The 23,939-nt window shown below is 49.7% G+C and overlaps 1 protein-coding gene across 8 annotated transcripts; it reads right to left on the minus strand.

The window, feature by feature from the left end:
* Positions 1-3,873: 3,873 nt before the first annotated feature.
* Cldn14 (claudin 14) lies at positions 3,874-22,085 on the minus strand. Of its 8 annotated transcripts, none has more exons than XM_087212026.1 (3): positions 21,431-22,066; positions 21,185-21,316; positions 3,874-7,391 (listed from the first exon to the last, which is right to left on the minus strand). In XM_087212026.1, the coding sequence occupies exon 3, from the start codon at positions 7,301-7,303 to the stop codon at positions 6,590-6,592; it is 714 nt and encodes a 237-aa protein (XP_087068152.1). In that variant the 5' UTR covers positions 7,304-7,391; positions 21,185-21,316; positions 21,431-22,066; the 3' UTR covers positions 3,874-6,589. The 8 variants fall into 8 exon arrangements, 3 of the variants coding, with proteins under 3 accessions (XP_087068152.1, XP_087068150.1, XP_087068147.1); XM_087212024.1 differs by having other exon boundaries at positions 21,185-21,319; XM_087212021.1 differs by having other exon boundaries at positions 21,185-21,331.
* Positions 22,086-23,939: the final 1,854 nt, after the last annotated feature.

Here is a 23,939-nt window from a genome sequence, read left to right on the forward strand (position 1 = left end):
TTATTTCCCTTTCTTCATTCTAATTTTAGTTTTTGGGTCTCCCCGCTCCTGCTTTTAAAACTTTTTAATTTTTAAAAATCAGTACCCATTTGCAGGGGTAAGTATTCCCTTTGCCGTGAGGGTTAGTGTGTGTAATAACACAGCCCAGTTCTTTCTTTACCCTTTCCCTCCCTCCCTCCATTTCTTCTTCCTCTTCCCTTTTGTAAAAGTTCTATTCCCCTGTTTCCCAGAATTTATCTTTTATTTTGCTCTTTAATTTATTTACATTTTTGAAAATGATCAGGCTACTTTGTGGTTTTTATTCTTTGCTTTTCAAAAAGAAATAGATCTTGAATTTATTATCAATTTTTCCAGTTTTCCTCATCTTTTCTTTCAGTTTTGTATTAATTTTTCTAAGTTTTTCCCCCTGGAGTGCTTGATTAGTTTTTGCATTCCATACAGTGCTTAAGGATATGATTGTTACTTTGCTCTACCCTGTGGGATTTTGATATATAATATCCTCATTATTGTAATTTCCGAGATAGGCTGCAGTTGTAGTTTGATTTCCTCTTTAAAACAAGGAAAAATAAGATTTTTTTTTCATTTCCGATAGGTTGAATATTAATTTTTTTGCTTCAACTTTATTAATTTTAGTTTTATTACTGGTTGAGAATGTGGTTTATATTTCATTTCTTAGAATTTATTGAAGTTTTCTTTATGATCTAATATATCGTACAATTGTGCACATTTTCTGTTTCTTTTAAAAAGACAGTGTATTATATTTTCTCTCCAGAACACAGAATTATATATGAATGTAGAGTGGACCCTCAAGTAACAACCAGCCTGACGTACATATTGACCTACAACCAACCTGAGTTACAACCAGCCCTTGGGAACTGATTGAGTTTGTAAATCGGGATAAGGTCAGTCTTTTTTGTTGGTACTGGGGATCGAACTCGGGACCTTGCGCTTTCGAGGCAGGTGCTGGAACCACTGAGCTAAATCCCTGGCTCTCTATTTATTTTCCTACTTGATGATAGGGCTCGAAAGAAGTGAGGTAAAACATCTTATTATCAGTGTGTTTCTGTCATTTTCTCCCAGCTTGTGAGAAATACTGTTTCACTGTGATCATAAAGTTTATCGCGTTAGGTGACTCTTTTGTATAACTTTGTGAGTTTTCCTTGAATTCTGCTTTCTCTGATATGAATGTTATACACTTCTACTTTTTAAAAACTTAGGTATCATCATTTTACCTATAATTGTGCTTATAATTTGACTTTCAGGTTTTTTGAGTCACATTTGTTTGCTATATAAGCATATACTCAGCATTTTCTTTTTCAATCCAATCTGAGAATGTTTACCTTTTATTAATTTTATGATTGTATTCTGATTCCCTTTATCTGAGGGTAAGGTATGTGTGTCTATTTTTTCTTTTCTTCTGTTTTTTTTCTTTTTTGGTCTTTTGAGACAGGGACTCATTATGTGACCTAGGCTGGCCTTGAACTGCCTCAGAAAGTGGCAAGGATGATGGGATGAGTGTGCTCAAAGTGAGAGGGAGAAGTTTGAGGAAGCTTAATGGCAATGTGTCTCTCAGTATAATGAAGTTTTTCAAATGTAGCCCTTCACTATAGTTTTTGATCACTGTGCTGATCTGCGCAGTGTATTAGAGGAGTCGTATATCTAAGGGCATTGGATGGTGGCTTTCTTTAAAGCACAAAGCTGTGTATTCAGTCACAGATTATTTATTGAGGAACTATGATGTGTAAGGCCATAGGAATAAAACAGGGACCAGGAGAGCACAGTTCACAAGGGAAGGGCAGGAAAATAGAAGCAAGGGGTGAATTGTGAAAAAAATTGTAAGTTATTTCCTAATTGTAAATGTCTACCTTGATTAACGATCATAGAATGAGCACCCCGTGTAGGCGCTTCCCAGGTGAGAAGGAATATTTCAGCATCCAGAAGCCCCTGCCTCGTGCTCCCTCCCATTACCAAAGCAATCATTCCACTTTTCACCCCTCATGTAGGTTGTAGTGGTTTCACTTCTTTGCCAACAGTGATACTTCATCCCGGTTTAAATCAGAACCAGGTTTGATTTTGGAAAAGGAAAAGTGTGTGATGTCCTTCTGCCTGGGTCTTACGGAGTAGTTTGTCATCCTTACAGAGGTGGCTGCTGAACTTCGTAACGGAAGAAGTATCTATGGGGTTCGGATGGGAAAGGAGTCTGGGTGCCAGCACTGTACGGGCGCATGGCAGGAGGGGCTGGGAATCGGATCTGGGTCAGGGTCAGGGTCAGGGTCCCCAGTGTAGAACTGGTCTCCCCACTCCCACACCCTCCTCAGCCTCCTGGTTCCCCACAGCCTCCAACTCGTGGGGAGCTCCTGCCCCAGACAGGCACCTGTCGGAGCCACCGGACCCAAACTCTCCTGTTTTGCCCTCCTATGTTCAATCCTTCCGCCTTGCTATTTATGATGCTGGCTGTGAAGCCTATGCAAATGCTTTATGTTGCCTGGGCTAACTAAAAACACCCCAGACCTCCCCAGAGCTGGAGGCACCTGATCTCAAGCCAGGAGCTGGCGGCTGCCCTGGCAGGATGGAGAGTCCCAGCTGGTCAATCATTCACCAATGGAATGGAGAAGGTGGTGAGCTTTTAAACAGAAAGCCCAAAGGGGAAGGCCTCTACCAATGTGTGCTGGGTTTGCCTGGGGCGGAGCTGGCCGAGCCAGGGCTGACAGGAAGAAGAGGCAGGTGACCGGCCTCCCTGGGGCTGAGCCCTCCCTGATTTATGGGATGACCCCGCTGGCCTTTCCCAGGCCAGAAATGGGCTGTTCACAGTGCCTTCCCCTGCCACACGCCTGCAAAGCTGGCAGGTAGGAATTTTTTTTTTTTGGTACTGGGGATCAAACTCGGGTCCTTGTGCTTGCAAGGCAGGTGGTGGAACCACTGAGCTAGATCCCCGGCCTGAGGTAGGATTTTAAGGTATATTTACTTGAATGAAGTTTCTGTGTTTTCCTTTGGATAGTTACCCAGTTAATGACTTTGTGCTTTTTGATTCAGAAATGATTTAAAATATCCAGGACGTCAGATTGCATTTTCTCTTTCTCTCTCTCTGTCTCTCTTGCATATATATCTCTTCTTAGGCATGAAAGGGGTGAGGAATGAAGATTTTACAGCTCTGATTTCATTTGTCTCAGGTCGTCGCTTCCTGCAGAAGGCGCCAGCACCTGGCTTGCCTTGGCTCTGGCCTGACTCAGTTAGCAGGGCTGGTTCCGGGCACTCTGCCTGCTTCCTCCCGGAAGGAATGAGCCTCCAGTCTGTGGGACATACTGGAGACAGCCAGCAGCGACAGGGCCACAGTGGCTGACATGAAAGTAGGATGCCTGGGGCGATTTCAGAGTCCTTTGATACCAAAGGCCAAACTCATGAATCTATTGCCATAGGTTACAGCTGCTGTGAGTACAGGAAGTAGCTTCCCAGAGACCCCTGGGAAAAGGTTATTTTTTTCTCTGGGGTTCCACAAAGTGGACGAGTCCAGTGCCTGTCCTCAGGGGTGCATGGAGGAGTTTTTGGGAGCTCCGGGGCAGTAAAGACTTCAGGGCCTGGCAGTCAGTGGTTAATCAAGGTGACCCTAAGGACTGAAAATCGGTCCCCTACCCTTTCGAAGTCAAGGGCCTCCATTAGGGCTGAGGCCCAAGAGCTCCTGAGGCAGGAGGAGGGAACCAGTCCCCAGCTGACTTGAGACCTGCCTGGACCAGAGCCAAATTTGACTTGCTTTAGAGAAACAAAGAAACATCATTTCTTAACCCACAAAGGGCAGATTGTAATATATACCTCTCATGGAGGCTTCCTAGAAAACATTTGAGCCTGACTCATGTTTCCTTATTTTGGGCGGGGGGGGGGGGGGGGGGGGGGGGGGTTACCGGGAATCGAACTCGGGTCCTTGATACCATTGAGCTAAATCCCAGTCCCGTGTTTCCTTTTTTATTCTGAAATTTGAGGTCACGCCTCCAAAAGACCTTACTGTTGTCCACACAATCCTGGTCAAGACCTCCCAGTGGGGAAGAACTAGGCAGAAGCAGGCATCTACTTGATGGCAGAGAGGTGCTCAGGGGACCCGAGGAACTTGTCTTGGGAGTGGATGAAGCGCTGCCCGAGGGAAGAAATCAAGCTCTTGTTTGGATCAACTTCCTCTTTAGCCGGCCAGGTGTAGGACAGAACCATCATGCCACTTCCTGTGTGCCACTTCTGTTTCCCAAGGGGATTTAAACTGGGACCACTGGATCTGATGTCATCATCCAACCAATCCAGAGCAGATGCTGCATGGAATGATGGTTTGGAAAGAGCCAATATGACCATGAGACAGTTCACTTTATTATCTGGATTCAGACTGGACATGAATATGATTAGATTATTGGTCATCTCCATGTTGGACCTAATGTGTGTGTCCCCTTCTGCTGGTCTGGGTTCAAATCCTGGCACTTGTACTAAATTGCTCTGTGATCCTGGGCAACTCAACTTAATCCCTATGCTTGTTGATGTGCATGCTGGGTTCAATCCCCAGTACTGAAAAAAAAAGCTATTTTTTCATCGAATTCTCATTCATCTTAATGATCAAACCAGTAAATGAAAAGTATTCCTGGCACATAGTAAATGCTCAACAAATCATAACCATTATTGTTAGTCTTCCTCTTGAGCAGGACAGACATATTTTACTGGTGGTAAAATTCAGAGAAAGGATTGGAAGAAAGTTATTTTTCTTTCCTTTTTCTTTTCTATTCTATTAGTTTGAATGTCTTCACTGAACACATCCTGGATTGTGACTGTCGGGCAAGGACTGATAGAAGGTCATTCTGTCTGTAGAAGATTTTCTCTTCTTTTTATTGATTCAGATTTATTCATTTTCATAATGAATAAATACAAGTAGATTAAAATTGCTTGGTTCATCTTAAGCAAATGGTGACTTTTCTGATTTTGATGCCAACCTTGATGGGGTGGCAGATCCCAGCCTTCTTCACCTCTCTGTGGTCAGATTAAGTCCACAGTGTGCGTCACCTACAGGTGTCACCTGCTTTGCGGGGCCTGGAGGTCACACAAAACAGAGAAGAAATAAGTATGTGACCCTCTCCCTTCACCTGCTGCTTTTCAGTGTTGCTAGATGTCCCGAGAGATTTCGGGGACAGCAGCATAGTTTATATGGGTGTGAATGGTGAAGCCCATGGGAACTGGAAGGGGGTGGCCCAGCCTGTGCGCACTCCTGGTTTCTCATGCCCCCGTGGAGGACTGATGGTCCGGGGACCCCTACCCCCAAGTCAGGAGGAAGCCTGAGGCCAGGAGTGCAGAGCTGACCTTGGGCCTTGCTGCCTCCGGGCTCTGGCTGCAGTGCCTTGGCCTTTCCCTCCGGCGCTGTTCTCAGCCTCCTGAGCTCCATCCGGGAGCTTCCCCAGTGCTGGGGCCCGGCCACCGGGGCTCTCCTTCTGCACGCAGTGATGGCCAGGCTCCGGTTCAGTGCCTGGCTGTGGCCTTGCACTCCCACTCAGCCGGGGTTGGGAACAGGCTGAGCAGGCTGCCGTCGGAGGTGGACAAGGACCTGAGCCCCCGTGGCCTCAGGAGCAAGTCCAACTCCCCGGGCTAATGTGTGTGTGGGTGTGTGTGACATTTACAGCTCTCTGCCATGTGACTTATGTCACAGCCAGAAAGGACATCAGTGATCTCAAAGCCCTCGGACCCTCCTGGCCTCCCAGCAGCTGCTCCCAGCTACAAGAGCCATCTCCCTGCTCTCATGACACCGGGAACTCGCCACCCTGAAAAAGAGGCCACTGAAGTCCCACCAGGGCCCTTGGGGACAAGCAGGGCTCCTAAATGGGCTTCTTGCCAATGCCTAGAAAGCCCAGCTACCAGGTGTGCTGCACGGGTTTCCCTTCTCACTTTTGCTTCCTTCACAGTGGGGACTTAGTTCTCATGAGTAGAAGATACCATTGTCCTTACTTTGTGATTGACATCACCTGTCTTTTATCCAAAGAATGGCCTTCCCCCTGCCCTGCCTCTGAGTTTAAGCAGAGGGTACAGCGACGGTTTTTGTGGGTGTAGGTCAAGCATCTTTGGGATGAGTATTAGCCTGGCGGATTTTCCCATCGTGCACCAGGGTGGCCACTGCCCACATGTCAGGCTCAGCTGTCCTTTCATCAGCATGGCTGTCGGGCCTTGAAATCCTGAGCCCTCCAGGCTGGGACTATGATTCCCAGTACAGCACCGTCTGGAAACAGAAACTCCTGCTGTCCTTTGCATAAACAACCACATCCAAAATGTTTATTCCTGTATCACAAACAAACTCCACTGACCAAAAACTCCGGTTACTTTTTATGACACTCTTATTAAGTCACTCACATAAATACATATAATAAATACAAAAACAGCAACGATTTCTTTTTTAAAGCCTTGGGTATCCAGAGCTTCAGCGTACTCTCAATTCCCGGTCCCTCCCTGTGTTCTAAGCACGTGTCCTCTTGTTCACATTATTTCCTTGGGCACAAAGATGACCCAGAAGTAAACTTGATGCTGGAACCCTGATCAGTCAGCAGGCACTCAGGGAACCGGGCAGGGATGGGGGAGCCACTCACACGTAGTCGTTCAGCCTGTACCCACTGTGGGAAGCCGAGGTCACTGAGGGTGCCCAGTTGTCCTTGTAGGCGGCGGGCGGGCGGTAAGCGGGTGCGGTGCCTGCAGTGGCTGCCCTGGGCTGGGCCTGGTAGGGTCTGTAGGGTGTGTCATCCTGGCAGGACAGGCACAGGAGCATGCCACCAATGAGCGACAGGGACGAGGAGATGAAGCCGAGGTACAGGGCCTGGCCGATCTCGAACTTCATGCCGCTGGGCAGCAGTGGGTTGTAGAAGTTCTCCACCACGTCGTTGGTGACCCAGGAGACAGCCACCATGCAGAGGAGCCCGGCCAGCAGGAAGAGCGCTCCCCCGAGCACGGCGAAGGTGGCTTTGGCCTGTGTGCCCTTGGCGCAGCGCGTGCACTTCATGCCCACGACGGCGGAGGCACAGGCCAGGCCGGACAGCAGGCAGGAGATGACCATGAGCGCGCGGGCTGCCTGCAGGTCGCGGGGCAGCGCCAGCAGCGAACGGTAGATCTGGCACTGGTAGATGCCCGTGCTGTGCCACACGCACTCCATCCAGAGCCCCTTCAGGTAGGACACGGCCGTGAGGATATTGCTGCCCACGTGCGCCGTCCTGCGCCAGTGCGGCAGGAGGGTAGTGACCAGTGTGCCCACCATGCCCAGGAAGCTGAGCAGGAAGCCCAGGAGCTGGACGGCCGTGCTGGCCATGGCCACGGGCACCCGCCTAGCCCCGCTACCGCCAGGCAGCGCCCTGCTCCCTCGGGATCACACCGCTCCTCAGGCACCGGCAGGAGTCCTAATAAGGCCGAGGGAGGCCGGGGAGGGAGAGAAGGGGAAACAGGTTAAATATTATCTCAATGCTTTTATTTCCGTCCCTGAAACTGAAGTTTCTTTAGGCAGTTGGTAGGACCATTAACATTCTGCAAAATTGTTTCTGAGAGTTCGGTAGAATAAACTGCTTTCCTTGGATAAGGGACTCAGGTCAGGGGACCCTGGGAAGGACACTTCCGGTCCCCTGTTTCTGGTTTCCCAGGCCCTACATTTGGGAAGTTCTACCTTATGTCTACTGTCCAGCATTTCTGCTGCACCCCATTTGGTCAGTAGTAACAGCTGCTAAATCGACAGATGTTATTCATCCTGACCGGGATTAACAAGTGGGCTGATTGTGATTTAGAAAATGGCCTTGGGCTGCCTGTCAGATGCAGGAGGCAAGAAGCATTTAACAAAGGGGGTGCCTGTCCCACGTGGAGAGGGAAGAGGATCAGACCCTGATGCAGGTCAGACACTGCCTGCAAAATTCTGGATGGCTGCGACCTAGAGCTTGTCACCCAGTGCCAAAGGACAAGGTTACCAAGGTTATCAGCTCCTTGGCTGCGGAGGGTGCCTGTCCCCTTTGCCCAGGTTAGGTTGAACGTGCAATCTTTCTGCCTCAGCCTCTAAGAGTGCTGGGATTATGGGTGTGCACCAACCACCAAGCTCAGCTCAGATGTTTTAGAAAAGAAATCCTAAGCATAGCAGAATCTGGACCAGTCCATGGGGCAAGGGCCTAACCCATGTATAATGCCTGGCATGTCCCAGATGTTCAGGAAATATGGGAAGGCAGGAAGGCAGGAAAGAAGGGAGAGGTATGGAGGTAAGGTTTTCTATTGTTTCCGGTGACGATTTGTTCCAAGTTCCTGGTTCTCTTTAGACGCCACACGCTGGATTTGCCTGTGTGCTTTGTCGCAGCTTTGGCTTTTCTTAGACCCCACGTAATGTTTTTTTCCCTCCACTTAGCAGGACCTCGGGCTTAGGGCCAGTCATCCTGTGGTCACTGTCATGGTGGAGGTGGGGCCCACCAAGGCCAGGTGGGCGCTCGGGTCTGTGCAGCCTGAGCTGCTGTGAGTGGACCCACCCTGCACCCCAATCTTACTGGGTCCAAGCTCAGTGGGAACACCAACTACATTACCCACTTATTCCTGGCCACCTGAGGCTGCAGCAACTGCCACCCTCCCTCCTTGCACCAAGGAAGCTTGGGGTGTGCAGGGGCTGGCTGTTTTACACCTGACGTGTCTGGGACAATCCTTGGCTTTCTTCCTCCTTTCAACACTACCTTCCCCGATTAAACAGGACCAAAGTCAGCGTGGCAGTGCGCTTTACATCTGTACACCCCCGGAGCCTCATAGTTCATAGGTGGGGCTGTTAGAAGGTGATTGGATTATGGGGGCTCAGAGCTGACTTGCTGCTAGGACCCGGAGGTCTGGTTGGAAGACACGATCACTGGAGATGTGGCCTGGAAGGTTCCTCTCCCTCCCGGCTGCTCCCTCTGTCTGTGCTTCCCAGCTGCCCTGAGGTGAGCAGCTCAGACCCTTCTACCTCGCTGTCTTGCCTCAGAGCCAGCGACTATGGACTGAACCCCCACAAACTGAGTCAAAATAACTCCTCCTTCAAGTTGTGGGCATCAGCAGGTATTGTGTCAGTAATGAGAGTGACGAAGACACGAGGGAACCTAGGGATGGATTCTGGTGTGTTGAATCCCCTCTCCAAAATGTCCCAGAATGGTGGCCTTGCTGCTTTGGCAGTGGCTTAGCAAGCCAGGGTGACCACCTGTGCATGCTGCTTTGCCAGGGACCAATGAGTTATGCAGCATGGGACTTTCCCAAGGACACCGGGACTGATCCAGTATCCCAGGGGCTTTGGACTTCTCCAGAAGACCTCTGAGATGCCTTCCTGGCCCACCTAGAAGCTGCCTCCAGCCCAGGGCATTCAAGGTCATTATGAAATGTACCAATCCTAAAGAACACGGCAGGAAAGCAAAGCCTGCTTGACCCTGTTAAGGTAGCCAAGTGGATGTCCCGCACTGGAAGTCTCAATATTTATGGAAAGCAATGAGGTCTAATTTTAGAAACCATTAAGTTGTTATTTTTAAACTTGCACCATAAGGATTTTCTAATTTAAGCAGTGAGTGTTAATGACTCCCCCTGCTCCCACCCCTCCTATTAGCAGCAGCTGCTACCGGGATTAGGTAGAAACCCAGGCTCCCATGGCTTTGGGCCACTCCATGGAAAAATGACTTGGACTGAATGCATCTCCCTAGAAACCACACACAACTCCTGGATAAGCCCAGCCTCCTAGGAGTGCGTGTGGGGCTGAACTAGACTGGCCGTGCTGCCTGTGGCTTTTCCTGTGGGCCAACCTCTTGTGCACGTGGAGACTTTTGCTACAGGGATACAGGTTCAAAACAAGCAGGATTCCTAGTGCTGGACCCAGATGCATTGGTGGTCACCACTGAGCTGCCCAAGGTGCCGAGTTCCAGGAAGGACCGTGTGGTGGGGTCTGCATCTGGATTACCAGAGCTCCAGAAGTGCACTCCCAGTGGGCGCTGGGCAGCTTTGCTGCAGGTGTGAGCAGGATTCAGGGCAGCTTTCCCAGAGGCAAGTGCTTCTAGGAGTGTCTCGTTTGCAGGCCGTCTGGTGTGGAGGATAGAAGCATTGAGGATGTTTGAAGGAAGCTGAGTGACTAAGATTTCTCCTAGCTGGTAATATGCAAATGTACACTGTGATTTTCCCAGGAAAAGTGTCCTGGGAGGCATTTTCTAAACTCATCTGCCTTGAGCCAGGCACACACCTATGATGCCAACACTCGGGAGGCTGAAGCAGGAGGATTGCTGTGAGTTCAAGGCCAGCCTGGGCTTCATATAGCAAGACCTTGTCTCAAAAAACCAAAACAACTTTAGCTGCCTGCCCTCTTTTTGAAGAACACCTTGAAGTGAAATCACTCTGGCAAAATCACTTGGACTTTAGTTCCTCAATAATGCCCTGCTGGCAATGGTGAGAAAGGATTGGTTTTGCAAAAGATACTTTGTTTTTTAGAGGGTGAATGAGCTCCAGCGGGCGGCTCAGCCCTTAAACCCCAGGCTGGGAAGCCCTGTCAAAGGTCTGTATCGGGCAGCTGTGAAAAGCCCAACACCCACAGCGCTCTCACACTGGGTCTGCTTTTACACGTGCTGGCTCTGAAGGGTGAGGGTTTTTTTTCCATATAAACTTTTATACTGTTTTTTTTGTTGTTGTTTTTGTTTTTTGGTTCCAGGGATCGAACTCGGGTCCTGACGCTTGTGAGGCAGGTGGCAGAACCACTGAGCTAAATCCCCGGCCCTCCATATAAACTTTTATGTTGTCTCCTTCATCTGTAGCCTGTGAGCTACATTTTTCTTTTAAAGGCAAGCATGGGGCAAATGCCGGACGCCTCTGTAGGCAGAGGCTTTTCTCATTTTGCTCAGGGGCCAGGCTGCCTGGACCCTGGTTGGATGGATTCTGCAGTGTTGTTTCCATACTAAGCATCATTTCTTTTCTTTTCTTTTTCTTTTTAGAAGCAAAACATTTATCGGTACATTTTAGATATACATAGTGATCACATTCATCATGAGGAGATTACACCTGTGCATGATATGTCTTGCTTCTGCCTTTTTTTCCTATTCCCTTTCCCTCCTGTCAACCCCTCTTCCCCTCCTTATTTACAAAAGCTTTGCTTCCATTTTTTCCTTCTATTCTCTTTTTTCCTTATCCCTTGTTTCCTATATATATTTTTTTTGGTACCGGGGATTGAACTCAGGTCCTTGTGCTTGTTAGGCAGGTGGCAGAACCACTGAGCTAAATCCCCCACCCTCATCCCTTCTTTCCTTTCCCCCTCCCCTCTTCCTTGTTCCTCTTTTCATTTGAACATTTTCTTCCCATTTCTCAATATCTATTATACATTTGGTGTTTATTCCCACATTCAGTTTCTCACACCAGAAAAATAATACAGTATTTAAATGTGTGTCCAATTTATTCCACTTAAGAGTATGGTCTCAAGGTGCATCCATTTACCTAACAATGTCTCATGTTTATCCTTCTTTATGGCAGAGTTGTACTCCATTGTATTTTTAAAACCCACATCTTTATCCACTCATCAGTTGATGGGCATTTGGGCTATTTCCAAGATTTAGCTATTACAAACTGCTGCTGTAAACATGGGTGCGCATATGTCACTGTGGTATGATGTTAAGCATAATTTCTACAGCATCGGCCATTGGAGATGGCAGGGCCAGGACTGTGGGACAGATGTGCTGGGTACCGGTCCCTGCCCCTGCTTTGTGATGGCCCACTGTCCCAGATCCTGTGACACATGGCTCCCTGGTCCTTTTCCATCTGTGCCGGTGAAGAGGCGCCAGTCCGGGCTGGGAGCAGTGCAGGCTGCATGCAGGGTGGTGAGACAGGAGCCAGGCCTGTGAGAAGCTCCTCTTCCCAGGACCTGGAGGGCACTTCCGGCTGGGTGAAGAGAGGGACGACCTGGGCACTGTGGCTCCTTCCACTCTGGGCTGCCCTGTAGTCGGGGTGCACTGAGGAGTGATCGCGAAGGAGCTGTCTGCACATGCCTGGCCCCCAAATGCTTCTGACAGGATGGCGGGTCCATGGGGAGAGATGGCTTTAACCTGGATTTGCTCACTATAACTTTGCCAGAGAAAAGCAAAGAGCTACCTGGAAATAAACAACTGCTGTTGGCCCTTGAAAAGTGCAGAGTCGCCTGACTTTGACATTCAACAATTGAAGAAAATACCCGGTTCAAACAGCTCTAGGCCACCCCTGCCCACTGCCTCTTTGTTATTGTTTAGATATTTCACAAGGGCTTCATAAACTCAATGGAGATCTCAACTCTCCTACGTGAGATAAATTAGCAAAATGACCCAGCATACAAAATAGAATATCTTTAGTGCTGTGTCAGAAGGAAATCACTTTGATAGTATTTCCTACGGACATGCTGGGCACTGGGTTTCCTAACAATACAGGAAGTGCATGGATCTGTCCTAGAAGATTATGTATACTTTGAACATTCTGTTTCAGCACATCTTCTTACGCAAACATGTGAATTAGGAGAAAGCGATCAGGTCATACGTTTTCAAAAACCGTTTCCTATTCACTTAAGATGAACTGTTGTATGGAGTTTTTGGTTCTAAAAATGAAGTTTCCTTCATTACTATTCCAAACTTTTGGTAAGTTTCCTTGGGTTCCTTTTCAGACTGGCAGGCAACTGTATTTTAAATTTATGAGGCCTTCTATGCCATCCACAAGGTATTTTTCATGCAGCTTTTCCATGAGCGGCAGAGTCAAGATAATTACATGACTAGAACTTACTAGGTCATGATAGTTAATATGGGATATTGTTATTCAGGAAAATCATCATGAAATTTCCTGCCTGAAATCATAGAGAAATGACAAATTATAGATTGATTCCACTCACCCTTTCTTTGAGATGAATAAAGAAAGACCTACTTTTCATACCACAGACTGGTTTTGGGAAAAGGGTGCGTTAATACAAGTGAAAACTCTATGTGGTTGAAGACCTATAAAAGGCCATTTCCACCCCCGTAATATAAGAGATGACTGATTTACCGAAAACTACAAATTTAAGTCACCATTACAAAAAAATTCTAAGCCCTTTCCCTGGAGGCATTGTCTCTCTGATTTCAAATCACCAGGTTTCATTAGAATTCTTTCAAAATAGATCAACATTTAAAAATGAAACGATTGAATTTCACTTACAAAAACACATTGGTGCATTTTCATAGCTGTTTTCCCTGAAAGATAATCTTGTAGATTTGCTATGCTGTTTTCCATTTTTCAGTTTTCAGATGATTTAAAACCCACCATGCAAGAACAAAAAATTAGAGACATAAAAAGAAAACCCTGCAGGTGGACATAAGTCTATTTTCTAAAGTCTTAAATATTCAGAGATGCCTAATAGTTAAAATGTTTTGCAGGAAAGCTTTATAGCTTTATATAAAGAATGTTACAAGTTGAAAGTATCCCCCTAAAGAGAAATGTTGAAATCTTAACCTCTGCCACCTCAAGATGTGACCTGTTTTGGAAGTAGGGTCCTTGTCCATATGGTTAGTTGTGATGAGGTCATGCTGGAGTAGAGTAAATCCCTAAACCAATGAAACTGGTGCCTTTGTGAGAAGAAGGCGTGTGAAGACAGAAACAGTGAGAACCCTGTGTGGCGAAAGAAGCAGAGATCAGAGTGATGCGTCCATGAACCAAGGAATGCCAAAGATGCCAGCAACCATCAGGAGCTTGGAGAGGCCTGGGACAGACTCTCTCTCACAGCCCTCAGGAGGAGCCAACTCTGCTGACACCTTGATTTTAGATTTCTGGCCAGAATTGTAAGAGAATAGATCTCCATTGTTAAGCCAGGTTGTGGTCCTTTGCTATGGCAGCCTTAGTAAATTCCTGCAGCGGACTAGCTGCAAGGCATCATGGGAAGGTATAGAAAAGCCACTCAAGTCTCAATACAGCGAGTGAGTCTCCTTCCAGAACAGGCATAGAGCATGATCAGGCAGCTTCACATTTGTCACTGAAAAAAGCTAAACAAAACAAAAGAAAGCAATGACAAAACCAAGGAGAAGAATCTGGAAAACCTTCTGTAGATGTGAAGTTCAAGAGCAAGTATCATTTCCATTAAGTAGTCCATACAGTGGTCAAGTAACTCGACTTCTACAGTTACAAAGTGTCTGAATTCATTTAATTTACAGAATTCGGTGGGCTTGGTTGTCCAGTTTGTATGCATTTGGCTGGGCTTCACTTGGATTAGTGGCTGACCTTTTCGGCTGGATGTCTAGTTTTATTAAATCAACATGTGTTGGCTTCATAGACTATAAAAACCCAAACTTGGGGTGCAGGTCAGGTTTGGATTAGGTGACTCAGAAATCTGCCTAAGCTTTACCTTGGAAATCCAGCAGGACCAAGCAGGGCCTCCCTTTAGTTAGGACTCACATAAAAAAAAAAAAAGCAATAGGACATCGTCACAGCTTGCTGGAATCCTCTATGAATAAGACAGTCAGTCATGAATTTTGTAACCCTCTGAAAATTATTTACTTAAGCATTGAACTGGAATATATTGCCATGGTTTAAATATTGTGTCAAATGAAAACATAAGGCTAAGATTTGCTAATGCTAAATAAAATACTATTAAAAATGATGCTCACAGCTCATTCTCTATAAGCGCATTCTGAGCCTGGGTGGCTTGAGCACTGTTAGTTATTAAGATAAAAGTAAAAACAATCTTAGCTAAATTTACCGAGTGATTACAGTATACCAACCAAGTGCTAAATCCTTCCACTGGCATTTATTTGATTCTTAAATAAATCTACAATGAGCATATTGTCCTCATTAAAGGTGGGAAAATTGAGACTCAGGTTGAGTAACTCGTCCAAGGTTGCACCTGTGCTTGATCGAGGGCCCAAATAGGAAGGAGCCTACTGTGACTGACCAGGTAAGAGACGTTGGAGGACTGGCCAGGGTTGCAGGGACAAAGTTGGGTGCTAAGAAAAGCTTGGTTTCCAGATGCATTGGGAAAGGTTAGCTGTCGGGTGAGACAGGTAGCCTCACTTATTGTCGTGGGCCACCGGAAGAATGGAATGGCCATTTCTTGAGATAGTGAGGACAGTGGGAGATTGGAAGACCTGGGTTGGAGGCTGTGATGCTTTTATATGTGGGTTTACCTGGGCTGTGAGGTGCCCAGATATTTGGTCAAACACTGTTCCTTGTGTCTTTGGGTTGATATTTGGAATCAAATTAATATTTTAGGGCCGGGGATTTAGCTCAGTGGGTTCGCCGCCTGCTGCGCAAGCACAAGGACCCAAGGTTGATCCCCGGTACCAAAAAAAAAAAATTAATGTTTCAATTGGTGGACTTTGAGTGAAGCAAATCACCCTCAATAGTGTGGTTTTCAGCTAGTCAGTTGAAGATTGGTGTCTTAGCATGGGCAGCCATAACAAAGCACCCTGGATGTGGTGGCCTAAGTGACATAAGTTTATTTTCTCACAGTTCTGGAGTCTGGAAAGTCTAAAGTAAAGGTTCTAGTTAGTTTGGCCCTTGAGGGGTGTTAATATGTACTGAATGACTGGAGAGAGAGAGAGAGAGAGAGAGAGAGAGAGAGAGAGAGAGGTCTTTCTTCTTCACAACCTAGTCCAACCCTAATTTTCTCCCAAAGATTCCATCTCCAAACACTATGGTATTCGGGGTTGGGGAAGGTTTTACCTGGGGGTGACAGAAAAGATTCCTTGAATGTTGCAAGCCTCCAGGGTTGCCCACACTCTCAGTTCTTCCTGCATAGCAGCCCAGAACTGCAGGGTGTTCTTCTGGGTCTCCAGCCTGATGTCCACCCTGAAGATTTTGGACCTTCCTGCCTCTGTAGTCACTGAGCCAATTCCCTAGGAGAAATCTCTTCCTCTTTCTACATATACATCATATTAATTCTGGAAAGCCCTGAGTAATACAGAGGGAGAGGCAGAAGAGAGGCATTTTGGATTGGTTGTGTTGAGTTTGAGATGCCTGTGTCCACTGAGGGAGGATACTTATGTTTGGAGTTCAGGGAGAGGACCGAACTGGAGAAATCCAGCTGGGACTTCTTGGCAAGCAGGTGGGATGGAAGGCTTCGAGAGTGAGTGAAGTCACAAGGGAGTGAATGCAGACCGGACTTCAGAGTGAGCCGAGGGCTGATTCCGAGAACCACCAACATGGCAGGCGGAGGTGATGAGGAGGCACTGGTCTGCAATGGAGGAGTCACCCCAAGGAGGGCGGGGAGAGAGGACAGAGTTCCGTGTTGGAGATGGAGATCCACCTTGTCAAGCCAGGTATCGGGGCAATCAAGTAAGCTGAGTGCTGAGAGGCTATCACTGGATTTAGCAACTTGAAGGAAAGTGGAGACCATGGTAGGTACAGTTTCGGCAGAATGACAGAAGTGGGCTCAAGAGAGACAGGGGACAGAGGGACAGGAGAGAACGAGCCCAGAGAATTCCCTCAAGGCCTTGGACCATTGAAGGGAACCAGGAAATGGGGCAGCCGTTGTAGGACAGGGTCCAGGGCTCATTGGCTTCCAGGTGATGTGTCCACTTGGGTAGGAAAAAAGGCGGCATCTCTTTTTTCATCAGCCCCTCCCTGACAGTCAGTGTTTCCTTCAGTCATGGATGGTGGCGGCCCACGGAGGCAACACCAGTGCCTAGGCTTCACGGGCCGTAGAAATCGCCCACACTGTGCATCGAATTACAGGTGCTGGAGAGACCTGGAAAGGTCATTTACCAGTGTCCCGTTTCCGAGTTACGGTGGCTCTAAAGGGCCTGCCGGGTCGTGAGCTACCAGCCCTTCACAGGAAGCACATAAGTTACTATGAACAAATTGCCTGAGGTATTTGCACCCGTGCATTGCACTATCATCGCAGTATCTTTAGCATCCTGCGTATCATTTTCTACTTTACATGTTTAAAAGCTTTGTGCTGAGAAAAGATACATCGGCCTCCCCAGATGGCCAAAGAGATCCAACGAAACCCCAAACATCCCTCAAACATCGACAACAGCAGAGTGAGACAGGCAGGAGCCTCTGGCCCGGGATGTGTGACCGGGACAGGAGTTTTGTTTTGTTGTTGGCTCGAAGGCATCAGGGGTCAAAGCACGTCTGTGATTTTGGAAGTGGTCCAGGGAGGAGGAAGCACTGAGGAAGCTGAGCAGATGTCCCGGTAGGGGGGACCTCAGGGCCATGGCACAGGCTGTTTCCTCCACGCTGGTCCAGGAACTGGGGAGAAGTGGCCGTGGATGTCCTTGGATGAGCCCAGTTGTGTTGGGGACACCGGAAGTAAGGCGATGTCTTGGGAAGGAAGCTGGTGCGACGGGTCAGTGCTGGTTGGTACCCGGGGGCCTGTGAGGCATCAGGGAACGCTGGGGCCATGGCCACAGGACGGCACAGGCTGCGTCACTGTGGCCCTGAGTGGGCAGGTGGTGGCGTTGAGCTTGGCAGGGACTCGTCTAGGGGGAATGGCAAAGGCAGAGGGGACGGGGAGACCCCGTGCAGTGCACCCAGAGGAGTGAAGGGAAAGTGGGGTGTGGGGGTGGAGCTGGTGGAGGGAAGGAGCCTTCGAAGGGGCACAGACCGTGAGCAGGGAGCTCAGGGGCAGAGGGGAGGGAGCCCAAGGGTGGGCAGGGGCCCGGGAGCAGTGGGGGAGACAGGGCTGGGCTTCTTGGAGCCCGGATGGAAGGACGCTGGCCACTGGGGGTGGGACTTGGGGAGGGTGGGGGGACAAGGTGGGGGAGGTGGGAACCCTGTGGTTGCACAGGGAGTTTGCCATCCTGTTGTCGGACCCCTGTGCCAGGGGAAGACAAACAGGGCTGGAAAGAGCCATGACCCAGAGGTGGGCGTGCAGTGCAGGTCTGTTCGGGAAGATATTAACTCTTGGCATAAGTCTTTGTCCTGCCCTGTATGTCTCTGGTTTGCAGAACCGCTAGGTGCAAACCACAGTGCCATAGCTGGTTGTAGTGGTACACGCCTAGAATTTCAGCACTCTGGGAGGCTGAGGCAGGAACTTCACAAATTTGAGCCCAGCCTAAGCAACTTAATGACTCAGCGGGACTCTATCTCAACATTAAAAAGGGTTGGGGACGTAGCACAGCCTGAAGGCCTGGGCTCTACCCCAAGCACTGCAAAACAAAACAAAACTCGAAACACATGTCGCTAAAATTTAGTTTTCAGTATCTTTTTTCATGAACCACGTCTCTCCATGACACCAGACACCCTGCTCTTTCCTGCAAAGCAAGGGAATAATGAAGAAGCGAAGCATCCTCTTAGCGGGGGCTTACACCCTGGAGTGGGCTCTTGCGCCTGGTCTCCGTCATGAGGTGCACACATGCTGCAGTCTTGTGAGTGACCCCAGGTGGCTGGGCAGGCGTGACAGATGGAGGCTGGGTTCCTTTGGTTCCTCCCAGGGCAGCACAGGGCCCCCATGGGAAGGGAGCCTTCCCCTGCCTGGTGGAGGTGGCTTCCTCCCGACTCAGAAAGAAAGTTTAGTGTCGCTGGGCCAGGTGTGAGCCTGCAGACAGCAAAGGCCCTGTGGGGAAGGTGGCACCAGGGCTTCTCGCTCAGCCCTCAGGCCTCAGCCACACCTGTGGCCGGGCCCGTGGGCTGGTCTGTGGCTACAGAGAGCCATGGCTCACCGCTCTGGGCTGCCTCCCAAAGTAGGACACAGTGCACAGGGAAACGCAGGGCCCTGCTTGGGATTATCAGGAACTGCAGAGCTCTTTGCAGTGCGGGCTCCAGGGGACCCAGGGGATGCGCCCTGGACCGGCCCTGGTGTGGTGGCCACACTTGGGGACCAGACCCTGGGGTTTTCCTCTCTCAACGGTCAGGACGTCGAAAGGAGCAGGAGACACTCCCGCGGTGTCCTGCAGAGTAGAAAACACAGCTTTGCGAGTTTAGTTTTGCTTTCTTTAAGTGCTGCTCAGAGGCCTCCTGAATCCCTGCCAAGGAGGAGGAGCCTTTTGAAAACAAAGCCCTCAAGGGTCTCTGGTGCCCAGAGTGGCCCCCGGTGCAAACAGAACTGGGCTTCCCGATCATGCACAGGAGCCATTTGGTGCAGGCCAGGGGGCCGCCTCTGTCCCCCAGAGGATGCTTCCTGCAAGGGCCCCAGGCCTCGGAGAGTGAGGAGGAGGAAGCCAGGGCCTGTCTTCTCCTTTCCACCTTTTACAGAGTCATCCACGGGGAGACAGAGGAGGCCAGCCCAGCTCAGGTCCTGCCTGCTCCCTCCAGATGCTCAGAGGTGGAAAATTCCCTGTGTGGTGTCACTGTTGGCCACCCAGGAGAAGCCGGGGGCCTGGCAGCGACCCATCCTGAAAGCTGCAGACCCGAGCCTGGGGAAGGCCAGGCGGATCAACAGGCAGAAGGAAGTCTGAGTTGAAAAGCGCCAGGAATCCCTCCTACGCTGGCCGCATCTTCAGAAGCCATTGTACAAGTTGGAAAAACAGACTTTTCTTTTTTTGAGACAGAGTCTCACTATGTAGCCCAGGCCAGCCTCAAACTCATGGAGATCCTCCTGCCTCACCCTCCTGAGTGCTGGGATTATAGGTAGGTACCACCATACCCATGTTTATTTGATGTAAGACAGAAAATGATTTTGTTTCTTCTTGTAGAACTAGGGATTGGACCCAAGGCCTTATGTATGTCAGGGAAGTGCTTTACCACTAAGTTACATCCACAGCTCCAAGAGAATGATATTTTTTTCTATTTTTTGACACAGGGTCTCACTATGTAGTGCGGGCTGGCCTTGAATTCCCTATATAGCCCAGGCTGGGCTCTAACTCATGGAGATTCTCCTGCCTCAGCTTCCCAAGTGCTGGGACTACAAGCGTGTGCCACCATGCCTGGCAACAAAATGATTTTTAAAAAACAAAGTAGACATCTTTAATTTTATTGAACTTTATCTTAGAAAAAGATGAATAGGGAAAACAGGAAATATTTAACAGTAATAGCAGCAAGAATTTGTTTCTTCCTTTGTGCAGATTTCTCCACGGGTGCCCTTTAAAACACCCATCCTGCTAGGTGTAGTGTTGGGTGCCTGTGATCCCAGCACTCTGGGAGGCTGAGGCAAGAGGATCATAAGTGTGAGCCCAGCCTGGGCAATCTAGAGCGAGACCCTGTCTCAAAATTCAGAAAACAGAAAGAAAAGAAAAGGGCTGGGGATGTAGTTGAGTGTAAAGGCCCTGTGTGTGTGTGCGTGTGCGTGTGTGCGTGTGTGTGCATGTGTGCTCGGGTGTGTGCGTGTGCATGGTGGATGCTGGTGTAGGAATGTGCAAGTTTCAGAGGCGGGAGGATCAGATCAGGACAGAGGCTGGCGCTGCGCCCAGCCTGACTAATCAGGGCACATGGCTCCACCTGTGGCTCACAGCCCTGTGCAGGGCGTCCTAGAGCAGTGGGGCAGATGCTGAGAAGAGATCTGCGAAGACCTGAAAGCCACCAGGGGGAACACCGGCTCACGCAGGGCTACGGTCCTGACACATGAGCCAGGTCCCCGGAGCAGGGACAGACACATCAAGGGCAGAACTTTCTGTGCTGGGCCCTCGAGGCTGGGCCAGTTCTCTGGCTCCGGACCCCAGAACTAAACCCGACGCTTAAGAGGTTTTCGGTCTTGAAAAATGTGGGAACGAGCAGCCCAGAGCCAGTGTCCCCACGGCTCCAGGGCTTGGGGACCCTTTTCTCCTCCACCCTCTCAGAGACTGGGAGCGGCCCCGGTTGTGGGTGCGGTCAAGGTAGCCGAGGATTAACTCGCACTTCAGATTGCTCTCGAGATTTGCCCTCCTTAAGTGAGATCTCCCAGCTTCCCGCCTTCTCCCTGCCACTGTGTGGGGGTCCAGGAGAACAGCAGTGAGGAGGATAAGACTTTGAAATCTGGACTCTGACACTGCCTGGCCCTGAGCAGAAAAAAGGAATCAGAACAGATGAGGGTGGGTGGGATCCAGCAGCTCCCCACGCGGACCCGGGGCCCCCTAACACCCAGATGGTCCCGAGATGAGGCCCGGCAAGCGACCAAAGGTTGACAAGAGTTCTGCCCACAGGCTGAGGAGCCAGATTCTTGACCTTCCTGGCTCTGGGAGCCGGTGTCCTCACTGCTGGGCGCAGAGGATCTCGGGGCCCAGCCCCAAGCTGCCTGTCCTGCAGCAGCCCTAGCAACGCCCGCCCTGTCCCACACCCCTGTCCTGCAGGGCCTCATGGCTGCACCCCACTGCCCCCATTCCCCGCTTCACCCCAGACTCACACACAAGCCACCTCGAGTTGCATCCGCCTCGCCGCTCTGGGACCCGGCTGGGAATCCACTCTCGGGGACAACGCAGATGCAGCAGGATCACTGAGGCAGAGGCCTCCGGCCACTGGGAGCTTCCAGGCCAGCCTGCTGGAGAGAAAGCTGTCCGGACAACTATCCTTGAGCGTGACTTGCGTGGGCAGATGTGCCCTTTGGCTAGGAGGCTAACTACCCCACGCCGGGTAGACATTCCAGACTAACCAGAAGGGTCATTGCCACATTTTGGAATGACAGTGCGTGAGACATCTGCACGGAGTGCCTGGCCACAGTGACTGTGCCCTCCATGGGCCGTTCACCTCGCAGTTGTCCCCATTTGGACTTTTCCCATATTGAGCAATTTGGTGTCAACCTGCGGGCTGCTGTGGGCCCTGGGTATGCACCGGTAAACTCCGATCAAAGGGCAACTTGGTTTTCAAACATTTTCTTTGCTACAGCTGTGATTCCGGTGGTTCCAGTGGGTGTGGCGCGGGGCTGAGGAACAGTGTGGCTGAGCTGGAGAGAAGAGACTGCTGAACGGGAAGCCAGAGCCAAGGGGAGGAGGGGGCTTTCTCGGGAGATCTTGCCCTTAGCTAGGAGGGCAGGGGGCTTGGGCCGGGCGTCAGGCTTGGAGCAGGGGTTCTTGATGGAGGATCCATCCACGACCTAGTCTGCACAGCTATTTTTTTTTGTCTTATCTGGCAGTCATAGAGGAAAACATCAAGGTCGTTCTTGGCCACAGATCCTCTTCTATTTAGAGTTTTCCCATCATATCTATTATTTCTTTCTCTATGCCAAGTCATTTATCATAAAGCGACTGTACCTGTCAATCTGCTCCACCGAACCTAAGGAATTCACCCCTCTCCCTGCTTGCCCCACCTCCCACCTCCCACCACAGCCTGCCCTCCATCCTCCCTTCTGCTCCAAGGTGGCAATGATTCTCAACAGCTTCATACCTTATCCCTCCAAGGAGGCATTTTTAAACCTAAATGAGTGAAAGTTTAAGCCCTAATCAGAGGGTAAAGTAGGACTTAGGGGAAGGGGATCTTGAGCATTTTCCTAACACTATTCCATTGAGGTAGGGCGGTTACTTGCCTTCTATATGTGATAGAAAATAGTAGATGGCTCAGGTTAGATCGGGGGATGGTTGTGGATCGATGGGTGGATAATGAATGGGTGAATGGATGGATGACCTTTCTTCTGATCTCCACTGGTCTTTGAGGCCTGAATTTTATTATTTATTTATTTATTTATTTATTTATTTAACTTTGGTGGTACTGAAATGGAATCCTGGGCCTTGTGCATGCTAAGCATATGCTCTACCACTGAGATGAATCTCCAGCTCCCTGAGTTGTTGTTGTTGTTTTTTTTAATTTTGCCGTGCTGGAGACCAAACCCAGGGCCATGTGCATGTTAGGTAGGTGCTGTATGGCTCAGCTACAACCCCTGATCATGTTTTGGTTCCTCATAGGGCCAGGCTAAGGTCTGCCATACATTAGGAAGTTGGTTGAAGTTTGTTGCATGAATAAACTAATGAAAGGACAGTGACATATTTAGAGAGACCTATAATTTGGGTTACTGTTCTGAGTGCCCTTTGCGATGGGCAGCACACATGCAGGCCACCTCAGCTTGTAGTTAGCAGACTTTCAGCTAACTTCCAGCATGAAGTTCAAGGTGACTGGCTTCCTGGGGCTGGGGATGTGGCTCAATGGTAGAGTGCTTTTCTAGCATATGTGAAGCCCTGACTTCATCCAATTCAAGAGCAGCACGTCCTGTCTAAGTCAGAAGACTTCCATGGAAAACTTTGCTCGAAGTTTCCCGCTACCTTGCAGAAGTCTGACTTCAATGGATCCCTTGTGTTACCAACAATGGTACTGAGTGCGCTAGCACCGCTGTGTGCCGGCCACCGATGTAAGCATATTACATATATGCCCATTTAACCCTTAAGACAACCTCTGCTTAGTGCTCTTGCTGCTGTGTGATGGATGAGGCAGCAGAGGCTCTGAGAAGCTGGACAGCAGGAGTGCCAGAGGCAGGGTTTGCTCCCAGGCAGAGGGGACGGCCCTCTGGCTCCTATCACAGCTCCAAAGACACTGGCGGCTGTGAGTTCTCCCCAGGTCCTCGCTTGGCCCCTGCAGCTCCACATCAGCCACCGGCCTTGGCCATGCTCTGCCACATGCTGGTGCCTCTGACTCAGACTGCAGCTGTCCCATGGGGACACTGGAGCCATTGCACTTCCTGCCCACCAAGTGGAGGAGGGTGGGGGGTCTGGGCTTTCTCTGCTCAGACACAGTCTGGACTTAGAATCGTCTCAAATAAAAGAGACTTTCATCAGGAAACTCCCGAGGCACCGCCCCAAGGACTGGTGAGGCAGGAAGACAGTGAGGATTGGATTCTGTGTACGGAGAAACATCTGTGGGGTTCTGAACTTGAAAGCCCCAACTTCTGGGGTTCTTTAGTGCTTTCCGACATAAAGAATGAGCTGAGAACTCAGAGCGGAAGCAAAGAGGCCTGGAACCTGGCCAGCACATTGGCTTCCTGGGGCTCCTGCAACTGAGAGGGGGCTAAAGACACCAGAAGAGAATTTCCTCACAGCTCCAGAGGCCGAAGTCCACGGCTAAGGTGTCAGCAGGCTGAAGAAGCCCTTCGTCGCCTCTCTGGCCTCTGGTGGCAGCTGTGAGTCCTGCGTCTTCCTTGGCCTGCGGCTCCACCGCTGCAGTCTTTGCCTCCGTGG

This window comes from Heterocephalus glaber, unplaced genomic scaffold (genome assembly GCF_053883595.1).
Source record: "Heterocephalus glaber isolate CG9 unplaced genomic scaffold, H.glaber_assembly_v1.0 deba00000122, whole genome shotgun sequence".
Classification (NCBI taxonomy): domain Eukaryota; kingdom Metazoa; phylum Chordata; class Mammalia; order Rodentia; family Bathyergidae; genus Heterocephalus; species Heterocephalus glaber.

What these genes read in the sequence shown, in the direction of transcription:
- Cldn14 (XM_087212026.1), bottom strand. Translation starts at nt 7,303, where the DNA reads ATGGCCAGCACGGCCGTCCAGCTCCTGGGCTTCCTGCTCAGCTTCCTG.